This window comes from Pongo pygmaeus, chromosome 2 (genome assembly GCF_028885625.2).
Source record: "Pongo pygmaeus isolate AG05252 chromosome 2, NHGRI_mPonPyg2-v2.0_pri, whole genome shotgun sequence".
Classification (NCBI taxonomy): Eukaryota; Metazoa; Chordata; class Mammalia; order Primates; family Hominidae; genus Pongo; species Pongo pygmaeus.
Window position 1 is genome coordinate 137,407,907 of NC_085930.1, and position 13,738 is coordinate 137,421,644.

At 46.8% G+C, this 13,738-nt stretch overlaps 1 protein-coding gene across 3 annotated transcripts in view; it reads left to right on the plus strand.

The window, feature by feature from the left end:
• The first annotated feature begins 9,617 nt into the window (after positions 1–9,617).
• Positions 9,618–13,738, plus strand: part of RFTN1 (raftlin, lipid raft linker 1) — a 202,431-nt gene continuing 198,310 nt past the window's right edge. Inside the window, exon 1 of one of the 3 annotated variants that reach the window (XM_054483169.2) lies at positions 9,618–9,886. Coding sequence is in view for 1 of the 3 variants with exons in the window: in XM_054483167.2 (XP_054339142.1) it covers positions 12,126–12,261 (136 nt within the window). In the remaining 2 variants the exon portion in view is untranslated. Of the gene's footprint in view, positions 9,887–11,237; positions 12,262–13,738 lie in introns of those variants that run through there. The other 2 variants (XM_054483168.2, XM_054483167.2) reach the window with 2 other exon arrangements.

Here is a 13,738-nt window from a genome sequence, read left to right on the forward strand (position 1 = left end):
TGAGCAGTGTGAAGCAGGGTGGAGGGAATCAAGCTCATGAGAAGGTTCTGTGTGAAGAAACTGTTTTTGATCCTGTTCTTATACTCCTTTGTTTCTGACTGTTCTTTTCTGCTTGCCTATTGCTGCATGATATGGCTTGGATGTTTTGTTTTCTCCAAATCTCATGTTGAAATGTGACCTCCAGTGTTGGAGGTGGGCCTAGTAGGAGGTGTTTGGGTCACAGGGGCTGATATCTCATGAATGGCTTGGTGCTCTCCTCATGATGATGAGTGAGTTCTCACTCTGTGAGGTCACACGAGACCTGGTTGTTTAAAGGAGGCTGGCACTTCCTCTCTCTCACTCCCACTCTCACCATGTGACAGGCCTGCTCCCCCTTCACCTTCTGCCATGATTGAAAACTTCCTGAGGCCCTCACCAGAAGCAGATGCCAGTGCCATGCTTCCTGTACAGCCTTCAGAACCATGAGCCAAAATAAACCTCTTCTCTTTATAAAGTACCCAGCCTCAGGTACTTCTTTTATAGCAACACAAGAAGAGACTAACACACTGCATAACCAGTGACCATAAAACATACTGGCTTGAAGCAACACCAATCATTTTGTTATTTCTCATAATTTTTGTGGGTCAGGATTTGGGCAAGGCTTGGCTGGGTGGCTCTGGGCTAGGTTTTTCATGCAGTTTAAGTCAGTGAGGGGCTGGATCAGCCAAGAGCTGGCTGGGCAGTTCTCTGTCTCTCTCTTCATATAGTCTTGAGTCCTCTCCACATGGTCTCTGTGTGGTCTAGTTTGGGCTTCCTCAAAACATGGTGAGTTCTAAGCACTTAGACTTCTTACATGGTAGCTTAATATCTATCTCATCAGTGAATTCTAGCCATCTAGGTGAAAAGTACATTACCTACTAGCCACAGAAGTCACACAGCTTTACTTATGCTACGTTCTACTGGTTACAAGTGTGTCACAAACTGCCCAGATGAAGGAGAGGAGAATTAGACTCTACCTTTTGATGGGAGAATGTCCACACTGCTTAAATCTGTTTTCTCAGCCTTCCCATCAATTCTGTGAGCTGCCCAAAAGCCTTTTTGTAATTTTCTTTACAGGTTAAGGTGACCAGAGCCCATCTCTCTGGTATGCAATAAGAACCCTGACTGGCACACTCTTCATTGTTTAAATTGATATTTACTAATAGGCTTTTGCTTAGAGCCTCAAACTGGGGTTAGAGAGAATACAGGGAAGAGGTGGCTTTTAAAATCAAGGTTCCCTCCTTAAGAGTCGGTGTAATAACCTTGAGAGAAAAGGAGAGATGAAAAGAAAGACTTGCCTTATTATATCTTGACCATGAAGGTCTTGTCCTGCATGATTTAATTAGCCATCTTTTCAAGGAGTGATAACACTTGTAAAATATTGATAATTCCTTAATAATAGCATTAGCAAAAATGCTTGATACTAATTCCTGGAGAAGAAGGCAGATGTTTGAGCCTGGCCTATTGCCATCCAGCTGTTTCTCAGCCAAGCCTGGCTGCCAAAACCGGGATTTTAGGCCTGTTAAAAAGTCTCTCGTGCTCTTTCCCCTGACTGCCAAGGCTGCCAGCCTGACTCTCGGTACTTGAGCCTGGAAACTCCAGGGCTGAGGGAAAAGGGCTCAGTGGTGATTGACAGAGAGCTCTATTCCAAAACTCCCATTTCAGCTGAGAGAAAGACCACTGACAATGGGAGGGAGGAAAGTGGGCTTGCAGCCACTGACATTTAAACCCTCTATATGCAACTCAGAAAGGGGTGGGGAGAACAGAATGAGTCTGGAGGAGGGAAAGAACAGGCTTTACTAGAAACATTGTTATTTCAATATATAAGCATCAGCTCCCGGTATGAATGGTATTAATTTCTTCATCCATTCATTCAGTTCTTTGTTCATTTGTTCACTCATCATGTTATTTCATATTGATATTTCTCATTCTGGGAAATGGAGAAGTGACTAAATCAGAACCCTCATGTGGTTGGGGAAATAGAGGAATAAATGGCTACCATATAAGGCACTGCAGTTACATCTCAGTTAACACCACCTCTTGGAAGGAAGTCCCTTTATAGAAAGTTATATTTGGTGGGTAGGTGGGGTGGATGGGGGAGTAGTGGTGGGAAGCAGATATCTTGAGAAGCTGTTCTCACACCTTAGAACCTGAACTATGTGCTAACAGTTAAGGGGGAAATAACTCTAAGTAGTTTCCATCTATACAACATGGCGGGGGTGGGAAGAGGTCCTTCTGCTTGTCTGCTAATCATAAATGTCAACCTTCATTGTCTAATCTTGTCCCTCATCTCAAACACGCACATTTATCTCACAGTAGAGATTCAGATGTCCTAGGAAGAAAACATGCCTTATGTTTCTGTAATATTTCAGAGGCTGAAAGAGGCAGTAGAGGCTTATTCCCAGTCCATTTCAGAATGGGTCTCAGCTCCCCTGGAGTTATGCATGAGTTCTGCAGGGCTCACATCATGCCAAGGCATGAGCAGGATTGAGTGTGCCTGGTCTGTGTCATCAACATTCAGGACAGCATCCACAGGACATCTTTGCATCCTCAGGCTGCCTGTCGTCTGATACTGCTCTCTGCTGTGCTATCCCTGGGGTGTGTCACAAGGCTCTGTCTCTCAGCTGACTCCCTTGCTCCTTGCAGGACATGAGAGCATTGTGCTGCTTTAGCGCCTTCACTGACTACAGAAACCTTTGCAGGACTGTTTGCAGCCCTTTGTCACTTCTGTGCCTCCCCACCCCACCCCCCGCCCCCACCCGCCCAGTGCCCGGGATTGATTCTATCTCTTCCACAGTGTGTCAGAGGCCAGGGAACCGGAGACTCCCTCAGGCCCATCTGTTCAGTTGCTGTGGTCACTAGGAACTCTGTCTCCTGATTCCTCTGTTGGGAAGATTGTGGGTTTCTGCCCAAGTGTTGGCTTCTCTATGGGGCACTCTCTGAGGTCTGCCCTTAGGTGAAAGCAGCTGTAAAAAAAAAATGCAAAATCCACCCCTTGATGTTTCCAAGTGTTGCCTCCCTCCTAGTACCTGCCTATTTGTAGTTGTCCACCACTGCCTTCAGAATTGGGTTTTAGATTTTGTCCAGAGTTCATCTGTAGGACAGTTGGTTCGATATACTTTACTCTGCTATGCCAGAGTGGCATATGCTGCCCTTCCTTTTGAATAAACAGTAGGGGCAGGATATTGGCTCATCTTTCCTCAGGGATTTACAGCGTCCACCCCCTCCTGCTTCCCTTCACGCTCCTTTCTCCCTCCCTGCAGTCTGGGGATGTGTTATGCTCTCAAGAGGTTGGGAAACATTTTTCTGGCACTTTAATATTTTTTCTTCTAAATTCTGAGTCCCTTGGACATTTGAAACTCAAACATCCAAGCATTTGAGACCTTAAAGACTTTTCTGCTGAAACAACCATGCCCTGAGATATGGATGCCATATAGTTTAGCCGGTTCTCAAATTGAAGAAAAGGAGAGAGATAACAGAAAATAATAGGAAATGTTGGGATTGTAAAGACCATCAATTAATATTTCAATAAAAATATTCCTCAAGATCAAGCATAACGCCTATCTTGAGTGATTGCTGGCTTCTGGTTTAGCATGAGTGAGATAGAGTGCATCTGATATTTCAATCAACAGTTACAGTTATGTAAGCCCACTTATTCATTTATTTATTTATGCATGTTTTATTCATTCAACAAACATTTAGAGGGTGCCTGTTATTTGTCAGACCCTGTTTTAGGTATTAATTATGGAATGAAAAGTTTTGCTTATTAAAGAGGTTTCAGGTATCAGCAAACATTAAGGAAGGAGACATAAGGTAGCCTGGAGTTAAATTTCACCTACTCCTTGGAGCAAACTCAAACTTGTACTGACTCTCTTATTTTTAGGTGGCTTAGAAGAGTGAAGAAAGCACAAAATTTAGACTCATAAAGTTCAAGTGAAGTCCCAGTTTACCATTTATTATAGGTATCACCTTGAGCAAGTCTCTCAATTCCTCTAGGCTATAGTTTCATTTTCATGCAGTAAATAACTGCCAAGTGTTACTAGTCTGAAAGCTTTTTGAGGTTGGGAACAGTGTCTGTTTATTCCCTGCTGTATCCCCTATTCCTAGCACACAGTGAGGGCACAGAATACATCCTAAATAAATACTCCTTAAATGAATGAGTAAATAACAGCTCTTTATAGTTTTTTTGATTATGGGCTTCTCTAACTGGAAACCTTGGGAATTATTATGATTCCAGGTTAATGTGGGAAATGTTTCTCTAATTGGATCTTTTCCTTTGGCCTTCCAGCTCCTAGGTATGCTCATAATGCCTTTAAGAACATTCAATGGATTCTAGTAAGGTGTATCAGTCAGTAAAGGCTGGGTTATGCTGCAGAAACAGACAACTTGTAATTTCAATGGCTTAAAAACAAGTCATTTCTTGTTCATGTTACGTAAAGAGTATAGGTCAGATGGGGGCTCAGCTTCTCACAATCACTCAGGGATCTAGACAGATGAGCAGCCATCATATGGAAGGTTGCCAGTGGCCTTGCTAGAAGGAAGAGAAAGCCCTGAATTGTCTTGTCCTAACAGTTGATTGTTAAGGAAGTGATGCATTTTGCTTCTGCTCACAATTCATTAGCCAGAACTAATTACAGCCCCTCCCAACTACAGAAGCCAGGAACAGCCATTACTGTGGGGCCAGAGGGGAGGACTAGGAATATTCAAGGAACAGCACTGATGGTCACCACTGTGCTACCTTGTAAGGGTGATACTGAACTGGTCCCTTCAGGTTCTTCTACGTACAGGTGTGATGGGAAGTAGGTGGGAGCATCTTTTCATACTCTTGGACCTTCTCAGGGTCCAGGGCCTTGCTGTCCATCTCAAGAGCTTACCAGCACTCTAGGCTATTAAATGAGGGTTGAACTCATGGAATAGGAATTAGCCTTTCCGGATGATCCACGGGTTGTGCTCTGGCTGCTATTGATGGGAGTTCATTTTCCAGCGTCGATGGGAAGGATGAACAGCATGTTTCCTTCCTCTACTGAAGGTCTATAATGCTCCTCCTGCACAAATCCCAAGAGCTGAACAGCTGTCCAAAGGGTTCCCAGATACTATGGATGGATGATTTTCACTTGAGTGGAGGGTGGTGGGTTTCTGAATTCTGACTCTGGTCAGTCACTGTGTCTTACCAGTTGCTGCCATCAACATATTCCCTGTGCCTTTCCTTCCTTGCTTTTCTCCAGTCATGAAGCTTTTATTGATTCTTTGAAGGTATGTGTGTACAGGATGGTGGGTGGGTAGCAAAAGGAAAGGAGATATGCTGCGGGACACTGGTTCTGCCTGATTTCCTATTTTTCCATGTATTTTCATTTTATGCCTGGACATTGACTTCCGAAACTCAAAAGCCAAGAATTTGACTTTTTTCTGGTGGGGTTACGATAACTCTCCTTTTGACAACGCTTCCGGCTGTCCAAATTGATGGGAAGAGAGTTGTACAGGAACAAGAAATACAAGTTGTACAGTGTAGCAAGAAATACAGTGGGGGCGGGGGAATGATGGTGGAAGGGAAATCAGATTAATTAATATATCAAAATATTATCCCACCATTTATTTAATGATGATTTATTTTTGTGATCTCCTTATTTTGACATCTGTGGAATGTATAGGCTCCTTATATACACACACACACACACACACACACACACATTTCCCCCCTTATGTCTGGTAATAAAGTTCTCAAATGCAAGTCAACAAATGTGTCCCATGAATGGAATAACCAGTGAAGGGGCGTGGATGTGCATGGCTTTTGGTAAATTCAGACAATTCCTCAGGCTGAGTGAGGGAAACAAAGCTACAAATAGCAATGTGTTGCACACAGTATTCCTGAAATTCAGTCTCCAGTGGCTCTTTGCTCCAGAGAACAAATTCCATCTCAGCCACAGGAGGGCCCCTGCTCCCCTGAACTGCTTGACTCAGACTGGGAATTCAGAGGTAAAATGAGTGGATTCAGGAGTAGAATAACAATAAATGTGGGTGGTTTTTTTTTTTTTTTTTTTTTAATGGGAGTGAATGGAACATTTGGCTATCATCCAACATTTCCTCAAATTGGTGATGTCTGTGGGTGGCATTTTCAAAGTATTGTTTTGACTATACTTTGGACAAAAGTCCCTAGCCTTGGCTGATCAATGCATATGCAAAAAATGCCCTAACCAGCTCCCTGCCCCCACCCTAATTCACATCTCCACTGTACTGGGGAGTCAAAAGCATGTTTTGGCACAAGTGTACTCTGCTTTAACGTGGCCAAGGGTGCCATGGTCTTCCTAGGGGCGTGCTTGTGCAGGCTGTGCCTGTCACCATGAACAAAGGGCAGGGGGCTCCTCCTAAACCACTGGCTTGGGGCACAAAGCTCAGGCCTCTGCCACCGTGGCTCCTTACAGGCACGATTGTCACCCGATGCAGGGCCAGCTTCCTATAACTGTTTAGTACAGAGCAGCTGGCCAAACTGTGAGCTCACTGTGGTTGCAAACCCACTTAAAATATTAACTGTGATGATAAAGATGAATAATTATTGCACCTCCAGGGCATAGATAAGTCTAGTTCTGTCTCCCACCAGCCCTGAAACTCTGCTGTTCAGCTGGCGAGTATAAGGTCTGGGTTTCGTGGTCCTGTAAATAAACAATTAGGACAATAGCTCTTCAGGTTCCAAAGCTTTTGTTTGATCCATTTCTGCTATGAATTGTGATTACTCTCTGCAGAGAGGGGGAATTGAATTATTTGGGGCTAAGTTAGGAGCAGGGTGGACCTAAGTGAAGTGAAATTGTGGGGATGGGGTCTGGTGGGAAGAAGGTGAGCAGAATAGGTTAGCTGGGATTCTCCTTCCCTCCAAGCCTCAGCGTAGTTAGGATGCAGCGAAATTGCTCTGGCTGCTGGTACCCATGGCCTTAATCATCTCCAGAGTGGGGTGGTGTTGCTGAGGCCAAGAAAGAATTACTCCAGCAGGGGGTTCCTTTAACTGAGCTTTTACAAGAATTGTGCAGTCTGGCCACGGCAGCTTCTTACACTTGCCTAGGCTGGCTTAACTCCTCTTCTTTCCACAGGGGGTGTGAGGAGATCCAGCTTCCCCATTAGCTTGGGACCTGCGTCTTATTGACTGTGAACACTCGGGACCCCAGTTCTGGGGCCATCTGTGACCTGTCATGCAGTAATAGCTTGGTTTTTCCCGTGTTCAGCTCCTCCCCGAGTACTTAGTGTTAAATCACAGGGGGAGGAAGTGTGAGCAGAGGAGAAACAGCACTATTACATGACCCCCGATGAGACCGCTGTGATAGAATTAAAAGCTGCCGCCCTAGGACATTCTAACAGATGACATTGTGAGGTTGCCAAGGTAACCCAATAGGATACAGTCCCAGCATCTTTGGGGTTGGGGCTGGGTAGGCAAGGTCAGTTAGAGGTGAGACCCAGCTGCCCAGGGTCTCTCCCATGGCTGGCCCGTCCATAGCAGTCAAGTGGAAAATCCAGGCAGCTCTCTACAGAACACAAGTGAATCCAACATTTGGCTCCTCATTAAATATTCCAGGTGAAAGAGAATTGGAACCCTCTGGATAATTGCTGAATGCAGGTTAAGAAGAGCCTTAAAAGATCTGGATGCTATTGGCTCATCCACTCATTCCACACATATTTACTGAACACCTACTGTGTGCCAGTAGGAAGCATCAGAATATCAAGAAGATCAGGAGTTCTAGAAAACCCTCGAAAATGCAGATCCAAGCAGGGAAAAAAGTCATTTAAGACATTTGCCCACGATTATTAGTACTCGGGAAAATATTGAGTGGAAGAAAATGGAAACAATCAGAATAGCATATTAACCTCAAGTACTGGTGTCTAAAAAAAAAAGCACAAAAAACACAACGGTGTGCAAAAGTTTTATAGAATGAAAATGATTTGCTTAAAAGAAATCAAGCACACTGCAACTAGGTTATGCTGCATTCTCCCACCCCCACCCTCCTTTTTCCTTTATCTTCTTTTTAAATGCTACCGGTTAACACCTATCAATTTTATTTTCTTTCTGTGGCCTAGGGACCAGCAAAGGATCAGAAAGATTTCGGATGGACCCTGACTTGCAGCAACTCAAGGCCTTGGGCACGTAGATACCATGAAGACACCTCCCTTTGGCTTCATAAATGGGTGTTCACAACCTCTGATGATGCCCCTGAACAAATGTCCCCGCGCACTACTGTCTGAACCTGGACTTACATGGTCACCTGGTCTTATTTTCTTTCATGTGGCAAGCTCAAGTGTAGGGGGGAAATGGGGGACATTGGGGATAGTGGTGGTGAGTGTGACACCAGGAAAAGGTGGGGTGGAAAGGGAAAGGAGAAAAAAAATAAAAACAAAACAGTGGTGGGGGAGGGGGAGCAAAACAGAACTAGAAAGGCTATGGAAAGAGAAAATAAGGAAGAAAATCTCTGAGAAGCTGTGGTAACAGGAAGAGTCCCTGAAAACAAAATAGTGCTTCCTTACTTGCTGGAGGAGTGTTATTAGTACCAGAAGGACCTCATCGAAACACTGCTGGGTCCCTAAACCAGCCCTCCACCCTGCGTGCTCCAGTGCTTAACTTTGCCCACACAGGGCCTTCTTTGCCCAATTAGAAAATGGAGATAATTAATTAAATTATCTCACCCTTCTTGTTCTAGCCCCCTTATAATAATGATAATAGCTAAGTTATAGAGTGGTTCCTAAACACTTTACATATAATAAATAACCCATGAAGAAGTGCTATGTGACAAATAGGCCCAGAGCAGTTAAGTCACTTACCCAAAGTCACACAGCCAGTAAGTACTAAAGCCAGGAATCCAACCCTGATTATTTAACTTTAAAGTTCCCCCTCTTAACCCCTACACTGTAATTCTGCTTGGTTTAGTTTTAGGAAGAAGATATTTTCTAATGGCTTCTTGCCTCACATCTTCACTTTACTAATGCATCCTGGTTTACTGGTGCTTCACTCTTTATATAATTTTCTCCTTGGGTGCCTCAAGTTGCCACGCAAGATGATTCTCCAGATCTTCTCAAACCTCAGGACATCTTAAGTAGGTAGACCAAGGGATGGCAAGGGAGACAGTGGCATTACCCTTCCCTGAAGCACTAACTCGCAAGAGATAATTTCAGCAGCACCTGAGATGTTTAGGGATGCTCCCACCTGTGGAATGGGGTCGAGAAATAGTCCTCTCTCAAGTGGGCCCCAGCCCCACCCCCCAGCCATCAGCACCTTGATGGCAGTTGCCCTTTCAGCATCCTGGCTCAAATCTTGAAGGATCCTTGTCTCCCAGGTGCTCTCCTGACAGCACACAACCTTGATTAGGAGGGGCTGGGAGGGAGGATGGATGAGCCCCTGACCCCTGGGTTCTGAGGCTGCCAGGGTTGCTTGCGGCTCGGCCGCGTGGAGGTGACCGGGCGGAACTCCGAGGGGGCGCAGGGAGAGCTGGGCGGGCTCACCGCTGCAGCGGCTGCTGTCAGGGGCCGCGAGGCTTTCCCTGAAGATGCAGCGCAGCATATTTTGCACATGAGTTCAGAGGAAGAGGAAGTGTAGCCGGCGGACGCGCGGCGGCGGCGGCGGCGGGGGCGCGTCGGGGCTGGAGCCGGAGCGCGCCGGGCGCTGGGCGCAGCGAGCGAGAGCGCGGCGGCCGCGGGCTCCCGGGAGGGACAGACGCACCGATCGCCGGAGGGACAGACACACGACCACGCGGCGCCGCCGCCCACGCCTCCACCCACCGGCGCCCAAGTCCTCCCCGCGCCGCCTCCTCTGTATGGCACAAACTTTCCTCCCGGGACGGAACACGCTGTCTCAGGGAGCCCGCGCCCGCGCCTTCTCCTCCGCCGGTCCCATACGGTAGGTGGGGGCGCGACAGGGCTTGGGGTGTCGACCGGCACAGGCCCCTCAGTTTGGCCCCATGGACCGGGTCCCTGGCGGGTAGTGAGAACCCCGCGTGGTGCCTCCCTGCAGGTTGCTCTGTGCCGGGGCTCCGGAGCTGCCAGAGCAGCACCCCCTGGCCCGCGTCGGATGGGGACCTGGGCTGATCCTTGGGACGCCTGGATCTTGGGCCAACTTTTTTTTTTTGCGGGGAACCGGTGTAGGGGAGTCATTCCTGGAGCGATGTAGGGAGAGGCACTTCGGAGCAGCCTGTTGGGGGTCGTAGGCTCTGCAGGCTCAGAAGCGCCTAGGAAGGACGCAGAGGTAGGGGAGCTTGGAGGCTACAGGTGGGTCCAGGACACACTGCCGCTGGGGTCCTCGGAAAAGAACAGGAGGGAGCTGGTCGCGGAGTCCAGGTTTCAGGGGTGCGCGCGGCCTGGGTGGGGCAGGGTGGAAGCGGTGCCTGACTGCCCCTCTGCGTGGGCGCTGGGTGGTGGGTTTGCTCTGTGGACAGAGGTGCTGGACCTGTAGGAGCAGACATGCCGCGCGCTCCGAGGAAGCGCCGGAACCACTAGAAGCACAGGGACGCGGGTGCCGAGAGTCCCCAGCACTGAAAACGGGGATCTCCTCTTCTGTAAGGGATTTTCTTCCCTTGTCTTAACCCACTTCTCTAGACTCAAGGGACGCCAGGATGGATATGGGTCTGGGCGAAGAGGAGGTGGTTGTGTATTTCGGGAAGCCCCGTTGTCAGGCACGCGCACCCCAGTCCTAGGCCAGGGCTGGTGCCCTTCATCTCCGGTGTCGCTGCCTTTGGCAGCAAGAACCGCGTGGAGGCCAAGGTTGTAGAACCAGGCGCGCTCCCTGCTGTCTCTCTGTGCCTCTGTGCTTGCCCTCAGCTGCCCTGTGTGGTTGTGGGTGATCCCTAGGGACGCTGGGTGGTGTCAGTGAGTTTCTTTGGGGGCTTAAAACAAACAAACAAGAAGTACTTTTTTAAAAAAGTCTGGCTCAATCTCTGTCAATGGCCACCCCAGTTTCCAGCAACTCATGTGCTGGAACCCTTGTAGTCGGTACAGCTGTTTCAGGAGCTGGGCGCTCAATTAGACTGGGCATCTTCCAACCCCTGCCATCGTGTGTGTCATCTCAGGATAAGTAAGGCCTTGCCAGGAAGGAAGCCGGGTGTAAAGTGAGCGACCTCTGGGCCTGTGGGTAGGGCCACTCTGCTCCCCCCCGCCCTCTGCTGCCGAGATTCCTAATTTGTACCTCTGAACAGCTGAATCCCAACGAAGTTCAAGTGACCCCAGATGTCACCAAACCCCAGAGAGGGGTTACGAAGCAAGCTGTTTGGGACTCTTTGGTGCGTGTGTGCTAACCTCAGTGAAATCACTCTAACCTCGGACTGAGCTCTGCATCCTCTTTTGCCTTCAGTGGGGTTTCTGGCCCGCCTGAGTAATTCAAAGCCCCAGAGCTGGCACGTCATCCTCTGGCTGCATTTGTATATCAAGTCACTGGGTTGGTTTTTCTTTGTTTGCTTTTTGGCTGTATGGACATGGGGCAAATGGAAGTGGAGTGTTGTGCAGTTAGCTAGTAGATTTGGTACAGGAATTGAAAGATAATAAATTGGGAATACAAGTCAGTGAGTTCTTTTTCTCCCTCTTGAGCAGGAATTTTTGGCTTATGTTCAAATAATTGCTTTGTCTGTAGGGAAACAAGCAGAAAATCTTTGGCATGAGTGATGTGAGTTCCTGTAAAGCTACTTATGTTCTTCCAGTCTTTTCTTTTCAGCAGAATTGAAACTATGTGGTCCCATGGCTTGGTGGGGCATGGGTGCTTTGCCAAATTTCTAACTTGGTGGACTAAGGAGAGGACACTGTGACTCTATCCCCATCCCATTTTTTAAGATATAGAAAAGTTGCAAGAACAGTGACCCCCTAAATATACACACCTAGAGTCTAATTCACATTTTGCCATCTTTGCTTAACTACACACCTCCCCCATCCATCCAGCCATCCCTGTATCCATCCATAAGTCCAGCTGATGGTTTTATGCACTTTAAAGTAAATTACAAATGTTGGTACAGGTCATTCCTAAACATTTCAGTACATATTTTATCATTTAGACTTCAATATGTACTTATGGTTTCCTTAAGATAAAATGTATATACATATAGTGAAATGTGCAAATCTGGAGAGTACCATTTGCATAATGTTTTGACAGATGCATGCACCTGTGTAACCCTAGTCCTTATCAAGATAGAGAATATTACTGTCACCCCAGCAAGTGGCTTCATCCTCATTCTCAGTCTTTCTCTGCCCTCACCATCTCAGTGGCAACCACTGCCCTGTGTCTCATCATAGGTGAGTTTGGCTTGTTCTTGAACTTCATGTAAATGGAGTTCTACAATATTGTGTAAAGCTCACCATATTTTTGAGATTCATGCTGTCGTATCCGTGATTTGGTCTTTTTTTATTGCTGACTTATGTTCCGGAGTATGTCTACTCCACAGTTTGTTTGTATATTCTGTTAATGGATACATGGATTATTCTAGTTTCTTTCTTTCTTTCTTTGGTTATTGTGAACAAAGCTGCCATGAACATTTGTGTACAAGTCTCCGTAGGGACATGTACACCCATTTCTCATGGGTAAACACCAAGTAGTAAATTGCTGGGTCAAAAAGGAGATATATGGAAACCTGACAAGAAACTGCCAGACCTTTTCCCAACATGGTTATACCATTTTACAGTCTCACCAGCAAAGAATACAAGTATGAGATTCCAGATACTACAGCCCTGTCTTTCCTGTCCTAAAGACAGAACATGGTTTGACTAGTGTTCTTCTGGGGCCAGAGGGAATCTGAGGCAGTGGGGAACATGTTTTTATAGGTGGAGGGGCCATAGGAAGTCCCTGACTGTGCCTGAAAATGGGTTTAAACTTAAATCATTGCAGACGATCAGATGAATATTTTATTTTTAGAGATTTTCAGAGAAGGGAATTGCATAGGGGAATGTACCCTTGGTTGTGAAAGAAGATTGATTGAGTGCTCTCTATAAAAAGAAAAATAACCCCAAGCCCCAGAGAATTTTACTAAGCTTCTGCCTAGAAACTCCTGGGGGATTTCTGGTCTATTGGTATGGTTGATATTAACTTGGTGGAGAGTCCCCTTGGATTTCACCGGCTTGGACAGCCAGCTTTTGAAAGGGGTTGTGTTTGTTTTGAGGGGCAGGTCAGATTTGGCTTTGTGAAGACTCAGAGAATGACTCTCTTGTGAAAGTGATTTGGCCTCTCAGTGAGAAACATGGCCTGTCAACACCCCTCTTATTGTCCTGACTGGGAAAATGGGCCTGTGCCCCTCGGGTCCCCTAATAACTTAGTCCCTCTCTGTGGTGCCAACAGCCAAAGCTTGCCTTGGCTGGTCTAGGAAACGAGAAGTGAACTTTTCTGTCTGAGTGGGACCCCAGGATGCATGTTTTGCATCTCATCAAGGTGTCCCAGGGGTGACCAAGCTTTGCAGGAGTCAGATGGCAGACAGCTCAGAGTCTTGAGACATTGCACTGTGTTTGGGGACTGTTCCCTCCTCCTTAAAAGCCTAGTGCAGTGCCTGCCAGAGGGTAGGGGCACAGTAAACATTGGCTGAGTGATTTTGTGACTCGTGATACCCATCTGGGTGATTGCCTCTCTGGAGGTTGATGGTGGGTGTCAAGATATCAGGGCCCCAGGATGTATTTTACTAGAGAGCACTTTACCATGGCTTGGAAAACACATTCAAAGGGTTTGGGCCTAGGAAAATTTTGTTCAGTGTAAACTTTCATTGTATTAACACTGTTCTCTTTATTA